This window comes from Carica papaya, chromosome 9, assembly GCF_054855325.1.
Source record: "Carica papaya isolate Zhongbai chromosome 9, ASM5485532v1, whole genome shotgun sequence".
NCBI lineage: Eukaryota > Viridiplantae > Streptophyta > Magnoliopsida > Brassicales > Caricaceae > Carica > Carica papaya.
In genome coordinates, this window is record NC_142317.1 from 9912533 (window position 1) to 9931090 (window position 18558).

At 36.1% G+C, this 18558-nt stretch overlaps 1 protein-coding gene across 1 annotated transcript; it reads right to left on the reverse strand.

Moving 5' to 3' along the window:
* Window positions 1-1127: 1127 nt before the first annotated feature.
* On the reverse strand, window positions 1128-16591 carry LOC110823060 (Ribosomal protein L20). The gene is made up of 3 exons (XM_022053334.2): window positions 16349-16591; window positions 14502-14720; window positions 1128-1490 (listed from the first exon to the last, which is right to left on the reverse strand). The coding sequence occupies exons 2-3, from the start codon at window positions 14685-14687 to the stop codon at window positions 1296-1298; spliced, it is 381 nt and encodes a 126-aa protein (XP_021909026.1). The 5' UTR covers window positions 14688-14720; window positions 16349-16591; the 3' UTR covers window positions 1128-1295.
* Between the last annotated feature and the right edge of the window lie 1967 nt (window positions 16592-18558).

Below are 18558 nucleotides of genomic sequence, written 5' to 3' on the forward strand. Positions count from 1 at the left end.
TATTACGATACTTGAATATGACATTACAAACAATGGTCTAAAGCTTTCCACTTCAATTGATGACCATTCTTTTACAATATAAGATATTTTTTAATACTACATGAGTAACTACAGGAATGCAACTTCCCCACCTAAGAGATACTCTTGAATTCTATCCATAAATGAAACTTATAATGAAACAATATGATTGTCATACTAATTTTATTATATCTACGACTAAAGTAAATACTTTTTATTTGTGTTTGAAAATTCTATTTTCATTACCCAACAAACAGTTTATTACTGTCAGACTGATAATTGTCTGCCAATGTCTATTTGTCTTAAAAATTATTAGTTTATGAACTTTTAGACATGGTATTTCCTCGGATGACTTTTCTCCCTACTTATTTTCTCCTCATTCTTTTAGCATCGAAACAAAAGAACACAAAAATAGGTAGTTTTCAAGTATACTCATTAAGTCCTTTAAAAACAAACAACAAAGTATATTTTCTTTCTATATATAAAAAATTTTAATGTCTATTAAAAAAAAAAAAAGCATAAGAGACAGGTAACATATACCTTTCAACATGAGCTCATGTTTCCCTCCATTGAGTTCAGAACTTAGTCTACCTAGTTTCAAAGAAGAACGCACCCTATTCCCTCACATTTTGCACTAGGAAAATAACTTAAATTACCTTCTGAATAAAATTACAAAAGGGCTTCCACTACATGCACTCTTGCAATAACAAAATGATTCATCATCAAAATTGAAAGAAAAATAGAATGAGAAAATAATAGATTAAGAGAGAAGATAGCAATAGCAATCTCTCCAGAGGGGAAATCTAGTTATTGAAGGTTGCTGAACTTCCTTGGCTCTTTCCAAGCTACAAAAATTGTCAATCTTCACTGTTCTCGAGTCATTCGAGTTACAGTAGAATAGGTGTGCAATGAGGTCCATCTTTTGGTGAAGGATATATGGTGTTTATGATTTGTGCCAAATAATTGGACTCATGTTTCTCAACAATTTTAACTTGAAAAAAAAAAAATTGACTTGTTTAAGAAAAACAAAGAATTATTGTATGCAAATCTCTAACTGCTAGTGTCTAAAGCATTTCTTTTTAAAAGGAAAGGTATTCAATAAAACCTAATTAAAAAACCAAACTGAGATATTTTGCTTCATGATATCCAACAGCTCAGATCTACAATAGTTTATCAGAAAGCAGGTAAAATATTTTGCTTGCGAACTAAAGACGTTGATCTTTTCTGTTCTAGCTAGACAATAATCAAAGTAAAGGATGAGTAAAGTTAAAAATCAGTTACACATTGATTGATGAAATGTCTACCTTTCTAGACGGAAGCACAATATTTTTATTTCCTTGGAAAGCACTCCGAGAGATGTCCACAAGTGCCTTGAAACTGTATGGTTCGTGCATAGATAGCTCCGAGAGAACCTTTCTGTTCAATTGGATGTTCTCCTTCATCAGGCCATGCATAAAGTTGCCATAATTCACCTGATTTACCGCAATGTAAAAGATACAAGACTCAGTGTCCAACCTAAAAGACATAGATATGTTACAATTTCTACTCACCAATCGTGTTATGGGAAAACTCACAACGTACATAAAATTGAATTTTACTTCGATTTTTTTTCCTTCATCTTTAGAGACTCAGAAAAAATAAATAGGGCTGGTTGGATAGAGAGAACCTTACAATCTTTAGATTAGAAACACACTCTTCATTAATATTAAATTTGCAGACAAATGGATTTCATCCCCACAGCAGAGAACTATACAATGAGGACCAGTTAATTCTGGAATTAGAATTTCCAGAATTGCCTAAACTATCCTTGTCTTATAATAGACTTATCTCTTACCCTAATACACATTTAACACTTATTTTAACATACTTACATCGTAATTATACAATAAGCTTAACACGGACACACATATATGTAAGAAGTCACAGGATTATTGATTTTATTTCTCCTTTGGTAAAACTGCAGATAAAGAACTATTTTGTTCCTAACATCACTTTCCCCCTTGGATTGGTGCTTGTCCTCAAGCGCAAAGTAAGAGTGCGGAGCTGCCTTTGATCAGCAAGTTCCCAAGAAACATCTGCAAGAGAGACCCTCTGAATGCATGAGAAGTTCATGCTGGCCATTATGGGTTCTTAATGTCAATTGAGATTAAGATGAAGGATGAGGAACTCCTTGATGAACAACAGGAAGAGTGGATGACACACCTTGTTGGCTTACCTCGTTGTCCATGGAAAGCCTTGAGAGAAGAAACATGAAAAACTGGATGTAACTTGGTGGAGGAGGATAAATCCAACTTGTAAGCAACTTCACCAATCCTTTGAAGTAACTTAAAAGGGCCATAGAAACGAGAAAACAGCTTCTGCACCCTCTTGTTAATATTAAGCAATATCTGTCTATACGGCTAAAGCTTCAAAAGAACCAAATCACCGTTCTTGAAAATCACTTCCCAATAGCTAGGATTATAACTGAGTACGTAAAGTGTGTAATAAATTTTCATGGTCCTTAAGTTCACAATCAACTGCTTCCAAGTTGAAAGGCCCGGACAATAAGAGAGTAGTCTTGATACCAGTCTCCCATACACAACCTCGAAAGAGTGCCTTTAAAGAAGAGTGATAACCAATATTATAAGCATACTAACCCCAAGAAAACCATAGAACCCACCCATGTTGGGTCGTCATCTGTAAAACAATGGAGGTACACTCCAACTATGCGATTAACAATCTCTGTTTAGCCGTCCTGATTGAGGATGATAGATGGAGCTAAATGCTAGCTTAGTCCCACAAAGTGTAGAAAGTTCCTTGCAAAGTTAAATACCAAGTACCAAATATCAATCGGGGTGATTAGTGTCTAGAAGGGGATGACCCTGTTGTAGTCCTCAGCTCTTGCTAAAAGTTCACTTCAATAATACTGTAAAAGACTTATCGATTCACTAGCACAGCACTTTTTCCGCATTGGAATCCAAGCTTTTAGTGAAAACATGAGTCGAGGCTCTGCTCTCTTCTGGGTCTAGGTATGTGATAAAGGTGCTCAAAAGGGCATTCTTTTTCAGTTTTTACTATAATAACATTGAGTAACATTGGCAAAGCATGAATTAGCCTTTGAGTTGTGACTTTTTGTTCATCTTTCACTATCGACCTTTCATTTTCAGTTTTTACTATAATAACATTGAGTAACATTGGCAAAGCATGAATTAGCCTTTGAGTTGTGACTTTTTGTTCATCTTTCACTATCGACCTTTCATTTCATGTTCGTTTAGTCTTCCATGACCCATTCGTCTATCAATTCCTTTTGAATAAGTTATCAAATTAGACTGGCCACCGACCTATCGGATGCTTTTCAGACAGAAATCGTCATTTTTATGTTTAGAAGTCGTGCTAAATTCATGATTATAGTCAAATCCCTTGGATGTGAAAACGCAACTTCCACCCCAATGAATTCTTTCAACCCACTAATGAAAATTTCCACTTCTTGTTCAGGGGCGAGTGCACTTGCTTGCACAGAAAGTAACTACTGTGAACTGGTGGTCCAAACCGGAGATGAAAAAAATGCTTAAAATCTGTCCAGGTCAAATATAATCACACTCTCTCCAATTTGAGGAATCAAAGTTGTCGTTCTCCTTCCAAATTTGTTCTTTTTTGAAATAAGAAGTGTGAAGTAGTATTATAAACATAGTACCAACAGGGTACCACCCATGTACAATAGATTTATATTCGAGTTAAATATCAATAACAATCCCAAAATCCTCATCCTTAATCATGTCATGTCCAATTAAAATAGTCTCAAAAAAATGAAACTACCTGTCTCTCAATCTATACATCAAATTCTATTTTCCCTTAAAAGCTCTAAGGTTTCTCTCCTTCTAAATAACCCAAAAAATGGTCAACTGAATCAACTTAACACACTCTTTTCCTAGACTAATTCCACCCCAAGCCCAAATTTCCCCCCTAACAATGTCAGCCATCACCCAGTTTACCCCCAGAGGTCCATACACCATGCTCCACAGCTTATAAGTCACTGGACACCATAATAAGAGGTGATTACACGACTCCGCAGCATTCAAACAAAGGTAACACCGATTGGCAAGAAACTGTCCTCTTGTCATTAACTTATCAAGTGTTAGTATACATTCCCTGCTAGCCTCCCAGGCAAAGAAAGCAATTCTTGGTGACACTCTTGATTTCTAAATCTGTTTTGCCGGAAAACTATTAGTTGGGACGTGCATTTCCCCTCTAATAAAGCAGTAGTATGATTTAGCGGAAAACAGACCATTCTGGTTCATCTTCCATTTCACTCTGTCTGCCTTATTACTCAGTTGCTGTGATTCCAGAAGGTTCAAAAGATTTTCATACTCCTGAACCTCCCAATCTTTCAAATTCCTGTGATCATTCACTTCCCAAGTCCTACCATTATGTTCCTTATAGGCCTCCTTGACAACCATGTTTCTGCACTGAGCAATCTCAAAGATTCTTCGAAAACGGCTCATGAGACACCCCCCTTCAATCCTTTCATCCTTCCAAAACCTGATTTTGTCGCCACAACCAATATTCCACTCAATGCAATCCTGAAAACGGTGTTATTCCATTAACATTTTCCTCCACAACCCGAGACTACGCCTTTTTATTGATTATGTCTGTCCCCACCCTGCCAAGCAGATCACCCCATCTTACAGTAATAATCTTCCTCCAGAGCCTATCTTCTTCCATGACAAATATCCACAGCCACTTTGCTTTAAGGGCAACATTCAGCTCAACAATGGACTTAATGCCCAGGCCTCCTTGCATTATTGGTTTCTTAATATCACCCCAATTTACTAAGTGATATTTTCTGTTTCCTTCCTCATCACCCCATAAAAAACAACATTCTATTGCCTCCAATTTTTTAGCAACTTTCACTGGATTCGTGATGGTGGAGAGAAAATAAATTGGGAGATTCATTAGAGTGGTTCTTATTAAGGTATATCTACCTCCCTTGGATAGAAAATTTTTTTTCCATCCTGCAAGTCTCCTTTCAAACATCTCAATAATCGCCTCCCAAGTTTTCAAATCCTTATATTTGGCCCCAAGGGGAAGGCCCAAATATTGGTTAGGGAGACTGACCAGCTAACAACCCAGAACCTTGGCTAGCCTAATTTCATCTTCTTTGCCCCCCCCAATCTGACCATCTCAGATTTACTCAGATTGATGCTCAAGCCAGAGACAGCTTGAAACAGTAGCAGAATGCAGGTTAAATGCCTCAGGATCCCAACCTCCTGTTGACAGAAAATCAGTGTGTCATTAGCAAAAAACAAATGTGAAAACTCAATGGAATTGTCACCACGGCCAATATTAATTCCTCTAATTAATAGCAGCTCCAACGCCCTTGACAATAAGCCATTAAATGCTTCCATCATAATAATAAATAGAAGTAGAGATAATGGGTCCCGTTGTCGAAGGCCTCTAGAGGCTTTGAAGAAAACAGAGGGACCCCCATTGATGAGCACTGCAAAGGAGGTAGTTGTAATACAATGCATCATCCACATCCTCCATTTTGGACCAAAACCCAATCTTTCCAACAAATAGTCCACAAAATCCCAGCTAACATGATCATAAGCTTTCTCCATGAAAAATTTACTGATGTGAGCATGGACATGGGTCAAATTGGTGGAGAAGATATTTCAAAGCTAAGTGGGCCTATTACAAGGGGGAGAGCTAAACGATTACAACAAGTTTTCCAACTTTTAATCCAAGCGTAGATCAATGAGAAAGATGGGATTGGACCCATTAAAGAAGCCCGAGAAAAGATGACAACATGGTCATTAACCCAAAGGTGTAATAATATATCATATTCACCCCAAGTGCAAGAGGGAAATAAACAAGAAAATGAAGAAAAATTCTGCGAGACATGAAAAGGAAAAATTCTCATGGAGTTTTATTTTCTAATCATATAGGAAATCTTCACAATTAAAGATCAGCCAAGAAAGGAAATTGCTCCTAAATTGCAATCTATCTTGAGTAAGAGTAAAACTCCTTAAATGTCAAATCTCACGGAAAAAGAAATACTTGAGAAAGAGGAAAATATTTTGAGAGAATCTCTTCTCCTAAATCAGTCACAATTAATTAAGATATTCTCTATTTAAAAAATTTTCCTCATAAGGAAATCATATCTATACTATTTTAGTTGTAATTTTCTTAATTCTTTCTAGTTTTCCATTCTAGTTCATATTTAATTTCTTATGTAATTTCTACCATTAATTAGGAGATTATTTTTTCCTTATTATTCGCATGATCTACACTATAAATAGGCATTCAATTCAGAATATTCAACTTATTAATAAAATTCAAGTATTTTTACTTTAAGCTTTCAACATTTCAAAAGTGAGTGAATGGGTTTTCAACCGACTTGTTGTGTTAGGAAGTGGGATCACTTAGCAAGATAAGTCTCGTGGCGTATTTTCAATTCTACTTCTTTATTTCTTTCCCAGTTACCTTGGTTTTCACTCTCTTATTGAGTGCAGGTCAACTAGGGAGAGTTTGCTTAGGGTTTTGAGTTTCTAATTGTTGATGTATGTGGGATTTTGGATTCCATTGTTGATCCCGGATTCCGCATCAGTTGGTATCAGAGCATAAGCTCCGGTAAATCTACTATCTTTGTTATTTACTATTTACATTTATTTCTTACATAAAATTAACACTCGTTACATAAAGTGTTAATTCATTCAGTTTGTTTCTAAAAATTTTCTTTTTATAGTGTTATTATAATAAAATAAAAAAAAGAGATTCTGAAAAAAAAAATAGAATATATGAAGAATAAAAAAGAGCAAAAAAAAGGGGAGAGGTGTGTTACTCATTGGTTTGTTTTTTTTCAATATTACATTCAATATTCTGCATTAGTCTGCATCACAGAAACTCAAGTGAGTCATAGAGCGCAACCGTCATTGGGATAGAATAATTAGGTATAATATTTCGATTATATCCACAGGGATTAATCGAATCCTTGACGCTTTAAGTCCATAATTGTCTTTTTCTACTCCTAATTCCATTCTTTCTTAAGTGCTTTAGTTCCATTATACATTTAAGTGGTTAATTGCATCTTAACTACTTAGCTATAAGCATAAGCGCATCACATATTCTTCTTCTATGTGCTTACTTCTGAAATTTTAGAGAACAAGATTCCTTTTTAGGATTCTTTGCAGGGTTTTAAAAGACAACCTTACTTGTCTTGATTAAAGAGATCCAATTCCAACACTCAACTTGACGAGAGAAGACAGGAAAAGTAAACACGAGTGATTGAGAAGGAGTGACTTTTTTTTTTCATTAACATCTTTTGCAAATATATCACAGCTTAATGAAACCAACCGACCTATGACCTTGGAAGAATGCATGGAGGCTAGGATGGATAACATGTACAACAGATTGATCTTAGCCATTGAAGGTATAGCAACAAGAATGGGTGAGAGAGATGGAGGAAGGAACCGTAGTCATCCCAGACGCCGACATCGCCAGGATGATGATGAGTCACATGGCAACAATAGTGAAGTTAGTAGAAGAGAAATCCGGAGAGAAGATAATGACATCAGATCCATCAAGATGTAGATACCCCCGTTCAAAGGAATGAATGATGTAGAGACGTATTTCGAGTGGGAACAGAAGGTAGAGTTGATTTTTGACTACCACAACTATAGTGAAGCCAAGAAAGTAAAGCTTGCAGCTTTCGAGTTCACAGATTATGCACTTATTTGGTGGGATCAAGTGACTGCTCTCAGGAGAAGAGATGGAAACAAACTTGTATCCACTTGGAGAGAGATGAAGTCTATTATAATAAAGAGATTTGTCTCATCTTATTATGATAGAGAATTGCACCATAAGCTCCAAAGATTGACTCAGCGATCTCTCTCGGTAGAAGATTACCACAAGTAGATGGAGATGGCAATGATCAGGGCTAGAGTTTATGAGGACCCAGAAGCCACCATGACTAGATTTCTGAGTGGTCTGAACATATAGATTGTGAATGCTGTGGAACTGCATCATTACATAAATTTGGATGAGATGGTACACATGGCTATGAAGAAATATCTAAAGTATAAAAGTTCTTTCATAAGTAATTCTCAATCTACCCCTCAGTTTAGTTCCAGATGGCCTAAAAAGGAAGAAAAAAAGAAACTTGAAGAAAGGAATGACAAATCCAACTCTAGCGAATCTAAAGGTAACTCTAAACCACCTATTACTACTCAAATACCAAGTTCTATTAAGTGTTTTAGGTGTCTTGGAGTCATATACATCGCATCACAATGCCCCAACAAAAATCTCATGTTACTACGAGACAATGGTGAGATAGAGACTGTCAGTGAGTACAGCAGTGATGATGACAGTAGAACATCACTAAATGATTGTGAAGACAATTTAGCAGCCCCAGTATAGGGTGAGATATTGGTTGTCCGAAGAGCCCTAAATATGCAATCCAAAGAAACAAACAATGATCAAAGAGAGAATATCTTCCACACCAGATGTCATGTCAATGAGAAGGTATGCAGTTTGATCATAGACGGAGACAGTTGATCCAATATCGCCAGTACTTTGCTGGTTGACAAGTTAGGGTTATCTTGTACTAATTACCCCTAACCCTTACACACTACATTGGCTCAATGAGTGTGGACAAGTTAGGGTACACACAAGCAAGTCAACATTCCTTTCTCCATAAGCAAATACAAATATGAGGTATATTGTGATGTCGTTCCCATGCAGGCCAGTCATATCTTACTTGAACGACCATGGCAGTATGATAGACAGGTACATCATGACGGGTTCAAGAATCAATACTCTTTACGTCTAGATGGCCTAAAACACATTTTGACACCTCTATCTCCAAAAGAGGTCGATGTTGATCAAATCAAAATCAAGAAATCCTTTAAAAAATACTTAGAAAAAGAAAAAGAAAGAAAAGAGGCTGAAAAGAAAAAGAATGGCCCACTGAGAGATAAAGAGGCTGAAAGAAATAAAGAAAGCCTATTGAGCGTAAAAGAGGCCAAAAGAACAATAAAAAGGCCCAATGAGAGAAAGTGAGAGAGAGAAAAGAAAAGAATGTTTATATGTGAGGGAGAGAGAAATGAGGAGAGCGATCTGTGAGAAGCAAAGCTTAATTGTACTTTGGTACAATGAAACCTATTTAACTTTTTCTGACCTTAACACTTCTTTGCCTAGTTCTGTTTTCTCTCTTTTGCAGGAATATGAAGATGTGTTCTCAGAAGAGATTCTGGATGGTCTACCACCGCTATGAGGGATTGAACATCAGATTGACTTTATCCCTGAAGCTTCAATTCCCAACCGTCCAGCCTATCGAAGTAATCCTGGGAAGAAAAAGGAACTTTAGCGGCAAGTGGAGGAGTTGTTAAGTAAGGGACATGTAAGAGAAAGTTTGAGCCCTTGTGTTGTTCCAGTGTTACTGGTGCCTAAGAAAGATGGCTCTTGGAAGATGTGCGTGGATTGCCGAGCCGTCAACAAAATTACGGTAAAGTATAGACACTCTATCCCTAGTTTAGATGATATGTTGGATGAATTGAGTGGATCTACTATTTTCACTAAAATAGATCTTAAGAGTGGATACCACCATATAAGGATGAAACTTGAAGATGAGTGGAAAATTGCCTTTAAAACCAAGTATGGATTGTATGAGTGGTTAGTTATGTCTTTTGGATTATCAAATGCCCCTAGCACCTTCATGAGATTTATAAATCATGTTTTACGACCTTTTCTAGGTAAATTTGTGGTAGTTTACTTTGATAACATCCTGATTTACAGCAAGTCTTTAGAGGATCACCTTCAACATATCCAATCTGTCCTTGACGTCCTTACAAAAGAACAGTTGTATGCGAACGCCAAGAAGTGTACCTTCTGCAGTGAAAAATTAATTTTTTTAGGATTTGTAATTACTGCATACGACATTGAGATAGATGAAGATAAGGTGAAAGCAATCAGAGATTGGCCTACTCCGACTTCAGCCAACAAGGTAAGGACTTTTCATGGTTTAGTGAGCTTCTACCGCAGGTTTGTTAGGAATTTCAGTTCCATAGCAGCATTGAATGAACTGGTAAAGAAAAATGTAAAATTTGTATGGACTGAAGAACAAGAATAAGTTTTTACTTTATTGAAAGATAAATTATGTTTTGCACCTATTTTACCTTTACTTGACTTTAACAAAACTTTTGAACTTGAATGTGATGCTTCAGGTATTGATATAGGAGCAGTTCTGATGCAGGAAGGATGTCCCGTGACTTCTTTCAGTGAGAAACTTAGTGGCGCACCGTTGAACTACTCAACCTACGAAAAGAAGTTGTATGCTTTGGTGAGAGCATTAGAGGTATAGCAGCATTATTTATTACCAAAGGAGTTCGTGATCTACACAGATCATGAATCCCTACAACATCTGAAAGGTCAAGGTAAACTCAACCGTCATCACGGTAAGTAGGTCAAGTTTAGAGAATCTTTTCCCTCTGTAATCAAGTATAAACAAGGTAAGGATAATAATGTTGTTGATGTATTATCTCGCAGGTATGCCTTAATTTCTACACTTATCTCTAATTTGTTAGGATTTGAACATATTAAGGAGATATATGCTAATAATGATAATGATCTTTTCATTGTTTATCATGCATGTGAGCATTCTGCATTTTAGAAATTTTATAGACATAATGATTTCCTCCTTAGAGATGGTAAGTTATGCATACCCAACTGTTCAATTAGAAAATTACTAGTGCGTGAGGCTCACAGTGGAGGATTGATGAGGCACTTTAGGGTAACTAAAACTCTAGATATATTAAATGAGCATTTTTATTGACCTAACATGAGGAAAGATATTGAGCGTATTTGTAGTAAGTGCATTGCATGTAAGCAGATCAAATCTAACATTCTACCTCATGGATTATACACTACTTTACCTGTGCCTACAGTACCTTGGATAGATATATCTATAAATTTTGTATTAGGATTGCCTAAGACCAGGAGAGGTAATGATAGTATATCTGTCGTCGTTGATAGATTAAGTAAGATGGCACACTTCATTGCATGCCATAAGACTAATGATGTAACAAAGATCGCAAATTTATTTTTCAAGGATGTTGTGAGGCTTCATGGCATTCTTAAAAAAATTGAGTGATAGGAATGCGAAATTCCTTAGTCACTTTTGAAGAGTTCTGTAAAGTAAATTAAGTTGTTATTCTCTATTGCATGTCACCCCCATATTGATTGTCAGACTGAGGTCGTAAACAGAACCTTAGGATCCTTGTTGAAAGCTATAGTTGGCCGAAACTTGAAAACATGGGAGGATTATTTGCCTATAGTAGAATTTGCATATATTAGGAGCATTCATACATCTACAGGGTTTTCACCTTTTGAGATTGTTTATGATTTTAATCCTTTAATTCTGTTGGACCTCACGCCTTTACCTTTGCAAGAAATTCAAGATACCGATGGTGGGAGCAGAGCTTGTTAAAGCCATACATGAAAAGGTAAGGCAGCATATCCAAAAGAAGAATGAATTCTATGCACGACACGCCAATAAATGAAGGAAGCGAGCAGTGTTCCAATCCGGCGATTGGCTATGGGTTCATATGCGAAAAGAAAGATTTCCCAATCAGCGAAAATTTAAATTAGACCCCCGAAGAGACGGACCTTTTCAAGTTCTAGAGTGTATCAATGACAATGCCTACAAAATTGATCTCCCAAGCGAGTACGGTGTGTCTACTAGCTTTAATGTTTCTAATACTTCCTTTTTTGATGCAGGATTAGATTCGAGGACGAATCTTTTTGAAAAGGGCGGGGATGATGTGAGCATGGACATGGGTCAAGTTGGTGGAGAGGATATTTCAATGCCAAGTAGACAAGTGGACCCATTACAAAGGAGAGAGCTCAAAAATTACAACAAGTCTTCCAGCTTTTTATTCAAGCGTGGATCAATGAGGAATATGGGATTGGACCCATTAAAAAAATCCTAGAAAAGATGACAACATGGCCATTAACCCAAGGGTGTAATAGTAATATTCACCCCAAGTACAAGAGGGAAATAAATAAAAAAAAGAAAAAATTAAGTAAGATACGAAAAGGAAAAATTCCCATAAAATTTTATTTCCTTATCATATGGGAAATCTTCACAATTAAAGATTAGCCAAGAGGGGAAATTACTTCTAAATTGTAAACTATCTTGAGAAAGAGAAAACCTTTTTAAATGCCAAATCTCACAGAAAAAGAAAATACTTGAAAAAGAGGAAAATATTTTGGCAAAATCTCTTCCCCTAAATCAGTCACAATTAATTAAGATATTCCCTATTTAAAAAATTTTCCTTGTAGAGAAATTATATCTATACTATTTTAGTTGTAATTTTCTTAATTCTTACTAGTTTTCCATTTTATTCTATATTTAATTTCCTATGTAATTTCTACCATTAATTAGGAGATTATTTTTTCCTTATTATTCGCATGGCTTATAGTATAAATAAGCATTCGATTTAGAGTTGTAGTTCAATTAGGAATACTTATCTTATTAATAGAATTCAGATATTCTTGTTTGAAGCTTTTAAGCTTTCAAGAGTGAATGGGTTTTCAATTGACTTGTTGTGTTAGGAATTGAGATCACTTATCGAGGTAAATCTCGTGGCGTCTTTTCAATTTTACTTCTTTATTTTTTTTCCCATTTACCTTGGTTTTCACTCCCCTGTTGAGTGGGGGTGGAGTAGGGAGGGTTTGCTTAAGGTTTTGAGTTTCTGATTGCTGATGCATATGCAGGGTTTTGGATTCCATTGTTGATCCCGGATTCCGCATCATTTACACAACAAGCCCTCTTTTCCTTCCGCCACCAGCTCGTCCACCACTTCATTTGCTGTCAACAAAGGATCCAGTCTTTCTGCTTCCAAATGAAAAGAGTCTAGCGGCACTTTTTCCTCCTCTCTGTTTGCTGGTCCGGAAGAAATGTTCACAGTTATTCCTCCCAGGGAAGAGGATCACTGGACCCATCAAACACTGGAAAATTCAATTTCATAAATCTGGGCAGACAGGGCCAATCAACAGCCAGCTGGTGTACAACCACTGGGTAGCCAGCCACTCAGTGTGCGCAGGGTTGCCAAACCAAAACTGCAGGTTGTGCCCAAAGGGGTCTGCACATTGGCAGTTCTATTTCTGCATTTCTGGGTGCATGCAGGGGTGTCTGCACACCCACAAATTCCTCCTTTGTGTGGCCTTGTTCTTCTGTCGCACCCAGACACCCAGACGCTGGTGATGCTCTGCCTTGCTACTCCCTTCTCCAGCTTCCTTCTGAACAATCCTGACCGATAGTTCCTCCAACCGGCCAACCAAAAATTTAAACTTCAACATCTCTTGCTCCCTATTCTCTTGATAAGTTTGCAAGAATTTTTCGGATATAAATTGTTGATCATCCATAATGATTAGCTCCATTACCAATTTGTTACTACTCTTACTGGTGGATAGTGTTATGAGATGATTAACAACAAAATCAGTAGGTAGGACTGTATTTTCCTTTTGATTTTCTGCCTTTCTCTATCTTTAGAAATTCCAAAAAAATAATAATAATAATTAGAGCTCCTTGGGTGGAGATCCCTACGATCACTAGAGTAGAAACATACTCTTTATTAACATTAAAATTCTAGAACATGAACTGTTTTCATCCCACAATAGAGGATATATACAAAGAGGAGCAGTAAACCCTGGAATTAAAATTTCCAGAATTGACTAAACTGCTCAGCATACTCTCCATTTTTTTTTTAAGTAGAAAGAGGAGCAGTCAATGCTCAACATACTGCTAAACATACTCTCCATTAACAATAAATTTCCAGACATAAACTCTCTTCATTCCCACAGCAGAGGATATATACAAAGAGAAGCAGTTAATTACAGAATTAAAATTTCCAGAATTGCCTAAACTGGCCTTGTCTTATAATAGACTTATTTCTTACCCTAATACACACTTAACACTCACTTTAACACACTTATATAGTAAGTACACAACAAACATCATCATTAACACACATATATATTTACACAGGATTATTGATTTTATTTCTCCTTTGGTAAACCTGCGGATAAGGAACTGTTTTGTTTCTAACAAGATACAAATACACAGAAATAAAATTAGTTCAACTATAACACAAGACACTCAAAGAAGCACATTCTCTATGCTGCAAACAAGGATCTAACAGGAACATTTAGATATTTATAACACACCACATATCAGTGATTCCATCATAGCTCATGATTACAAAAGCTTGATTCTCAGTTCTATTTTCCAAAACCATTCTAAATTTCCTTACTAACAAATAAAAAATATCATCAGCAGCAGCACAAAGAAAAATAAATCATCAAGGAAAGGCCAAAGAAAAAAAAACTTTAGCAAAAAATGCCACCAGAACTTCACATACAATTAAAGATTACAATAAGCAGTTGACTTTGTGATGCTGAAATTAAAATGTCTTAGATACATAATACTTGGGGGCAAAGAATCTTACGCCATGCTGTCGAGTTCCTGCATTGATGCGTTGGATCCAGAGGGAGCGCATATCACGCTTCTTGTTGCGCCGATCTCTATACGAATACTGCAATGCCTTCTCCACCCTCTCCCTTGCTATTCTTATGCAGTTCTTTGCCCTTCCCCTGAACCCTTTTGCCAGCTTCAGTACTTCCTTCTTGTTCATTTTCTTCCTATTTCAGTATCCAATTCTCTTTTCCTGAAGTAGGTAATTCTCTTCTCAAAATAGTTGCAGTAACCATACTTTTCAATTCCATTGCATATAATTTATGATACAAAAGAATTGCATAGAAATGACATGGAAATGAATTACAAAGCAAAGTCTCCACTGACCCTCAATAAAGGCACCTTCAGAATGTCAAATATAAATATACACAGAGATTTGAGTAAGAAAAAACTATTACAAGTTAGAAGGTGTTAGGCACCCAACCCCCACATTCAAATTAAAATGAAATGAGTTTATCAACCAATTGTTAGTGGGTGTATGTGCCATCACTACCAAAATTATGAAAATGACATTAGTAGCCTTATTACAACCTACTTGAAACAAACCTAGAACAAAATATGAATTACAGAGAACTCATGGGGAGGGGATTAAAATAAAAAGAAAAAAATTAAGGGAAGTTTTTCCAATTCAAAAAAAGCATCTTGTTTTCACACTGCCAGCTCCATAGAGACTCATGAAAAGTTTTGAGAGAAACGACAAAGTTGAATAGAACGTAAAGGGAGCACTAGGTAATAAAAAATAAGGTAATGAAAAAATAAACAAAAGGATCATCGTCAAGTTTACACAAAGCACTAAGTATTACCAAAAAAGTAGATGATGTTGAAACCATGCCTAAGAAAAAGGTAACACCTAAAACTGAATATTCATGAAAAAGGATGCAGAAGCAGGAAATAGGTTTAAGCATTCACAGATAAACAAAAATGCATTCATCACACTAATCAAATACGCAAGGTATTTTCATTGAATAGAAAATATATAATGATATGTTAAATATCAATAGATTCTCTGCAAAAGGTATAAGTAACAACAATGAAATAGACCATTTTAAACCAACCACAACCAGAACAAGGGAAAAGGAAAGAGAACAATAGAATGAAAGAGACATAAAGAAGAATAGATAAAAGCGATATATGCATGTTATGGCACAGAAAAATATATTATATATAAATAACAACAAAGATAAGAAACATTAGATGAAAGAAATACATGGGAGATAGAAACCCACCCACACTAATCCATACATGGAAACAAAACGAATAACTGAATCAAAAAATACTCGAAAGAGGAAAATGGGCACACCGGAAAAACCAAATTAAAAAGATGAAATCAAGAAACAATACGCAAAAGATGCACCAAACAAAGAAGACTCGAAGATGGTTGCAAATCGTTGTACAACAGCTGATACTGACAAATCAGTTGGTTTCTAAGATCAGTAAATAATAACTATATGAACATAGTGTAATCTCAAATATAATACATGACAATCAGAAATACGTTCTCAGATCGCAAGATCAAACCAAAAACAAAAATGTAAAGAAAACCAAACAGGGAAACCAAAAGTGAAAATATTTCAGTTGTTGACATCCTTTTTCCTAAAACCTTAGAGCAGACAAATAAATATCAAAGAAAAGAAATAGTAAAAAATGTATATTCGAACATAAATACATACTTGAAGCTCTGTTAGGAACAATTGATACACAAAAGCACAAGGGTAATAAGAAAATACTTTTAAAAAATCGAAGTCGAAAAGACGACAAATGCAATAGCGGAAATAGATTCATAATGTAGTATGGGAGAAAAAGCAAGGTTAAAGACTATACCTAGGGCACCAAATGACGGCCACTGTCCAGAAGTCCGCACGTGTGGGAGCAGTAGAGAGATGAGGCGTTGTAATGATGGAAGAAGACGGCTATTTAAAGAAGGAGAGGAGAAGTGGCACAGGCGATGCTTGCTGGTTGAAGATGTCTCAGGTAAATGGAAAGCAGCAGAGGAGCTTGCCCCGAGGAAGAAGAGGAATTGTGGAGGCTTACGGCTTTGTGGGGTTTTAGTTCGCTACGGCTTAGGAGAAAAAATGAAAAAATAAAATATATTGTTCTTAGTGCTTTTTTATTTTTCAAAAATTAATTTTGATCAAAGGAAAAAAAGAATTTTTAACTAAAACAGAAGTCCAATTCAATTTTTAAAATATTAAAGTTAAAGATAAATTTAACACATGAGCATAAGCATATTTAGATAAAAACTTTAACAACAATATTTATTAATTTATATTTTACTAATTTATCAATTTAATATTTATATAAAAAGACAAAATAATAATTTTCTATTTTATTGTAACACCCGGTCTCAAAATTTACGTTTGAGATAATTAAATCATAATAATTTTTATTAAATTTTTTGAAGAAAATTATATTTTTGATGTATTTGAGCATATTTTCAAAAATTAGGGTCAAAGTATAAATAAAATATGATCTATTTGAAAAAAAATCTGAAAAATTGGGTAAAAGTAAAAATAATAAAAATTTGGCCACGTAGACCGCCACGTCAGCAATGCGCCTGGTCCTCGTGCGCCACGTGCAGACACGTGAACGCGCGTCAATGCAGGAAGCCACGTGGGTGATCCGCGTGCCAATAAATCCAACAGCCCAGATTTCCACCCACGCACACGGACTACCCAGATCTGTTCTCTTTTTAAGCGTAATCAAACAATCAGATTTAATCCGATCGTGCAGTTAAGATTTATTTTTCAAATAAGAGCGATCCAACGAATGGGAAAGGGTTACGTGTCCCTACAAGGACGACCTAGATCGACACAGGGAGGGGGGGTATTTAAGGATCACATTCCATTAACCCTAGTCGCACATGTCCTCGCCAAAGAAGAAGAAGAAGGGCGGCCGGAAAGAAAACTGACCATCGTCGCCGCCTCACCAAAGCCACCACCGATATCAGATAGGCAATTTTTCCCCCTCTTTCATTTGAAATTTGATTTCAAATCTCTCCACACACATATCGGAGCCAAAAAGCTAAAAGGGAAGCTAGAAACTAAGAGCAGAGCTCGGTCGAGCTGCCGTAGCCGCAACCCAAAACCTGCTCTGGTGAGCCATTTCCCATTTTCTGCTCCCTTTGATTTTTCGACCGTTGTGTCCCTAATCTTTTTCTAGTGCAAGTCAACCAAAAAGAATCCCCAGCCATAAGAGATGAACGGCGGAGCCGCCGCACCAGAAAACTCCTTTGCCGATAATGTTTTGATTGTTTTTCCTTTTTTGGCTGATTGAGGCTGCCTAACCTCGTTTCTTTGCAGGTTTCGTACAAAATTGGTCAAAACCAGCCAAGCCGAGAGGAGACACCGTCGTGGGCGATGGACTCGGCGCCAGAGCATGCTGCCATACCGGAACCCTAAATCGACCAAAAAAAATTAAAATGCTTATTTTTTACTTTTTTGAGGTATTTTAGAATACATGACGCGTGTTTTTTATTTTTGCAGAAAAAAATCCAAGAGACTCGAGAATCGCCAGGAATCGTAATGAAAAAGATGATATTTCGAACACCGATCTGGTGTAAGAATCTCTCACCCTTTTTTCCAATTACGGTAAATTAAAATTTAATGATAAATAACTTTGTATTTGTGAATATTAGAAATCTCTAATTAATTGAATACATGTCACCAATGGAGCCGGTAACTAGTTAGTGTATAATTGTCCTATCTGTGTTGCCTATTTATTACTATACTGCCTAAACCATTTATTGTTGCATCGTGTGCTTTAATATATTGATTTTAATTGCTCTCTTGTTTATTGACTGTTTGACTTTTATTCTCATATGTTGACTGATTTGAAATAAATGTACTGATAACGTTTTCTCAATTGTTAAAGTATAAATTGAATTATCCATTTAAATGTCGTTCTATTGATCTGTAAATCTGAAATGGTTATGTGAATTGGTGGTTAGTTGATGACGTGAATAATTATATAAAAGACTAATCGGATATCATGAAAAAAAAAATATGTATAGACCTGGTACATAGGACAATCCT

What these genes read in the sequence shown, in the direction of transcription:
- LOC110823060 (XM_022053334.2), bottom strand. Translation starts at nt 14,687, where the DNA reads ATGAACAAGAAGGAAGTACTGAAGCTGGCAAAAGGGTTCAGGGGAAGG. An exon ending in CAGGAACTCGACAGCATGGC is followed by an intron (nt 1,491 to 14,501) that starts GTAAGATTCTTT and finishes GCGGTAAATCAG; the next exon opens with GTGAATTATGGCAACTTTAT.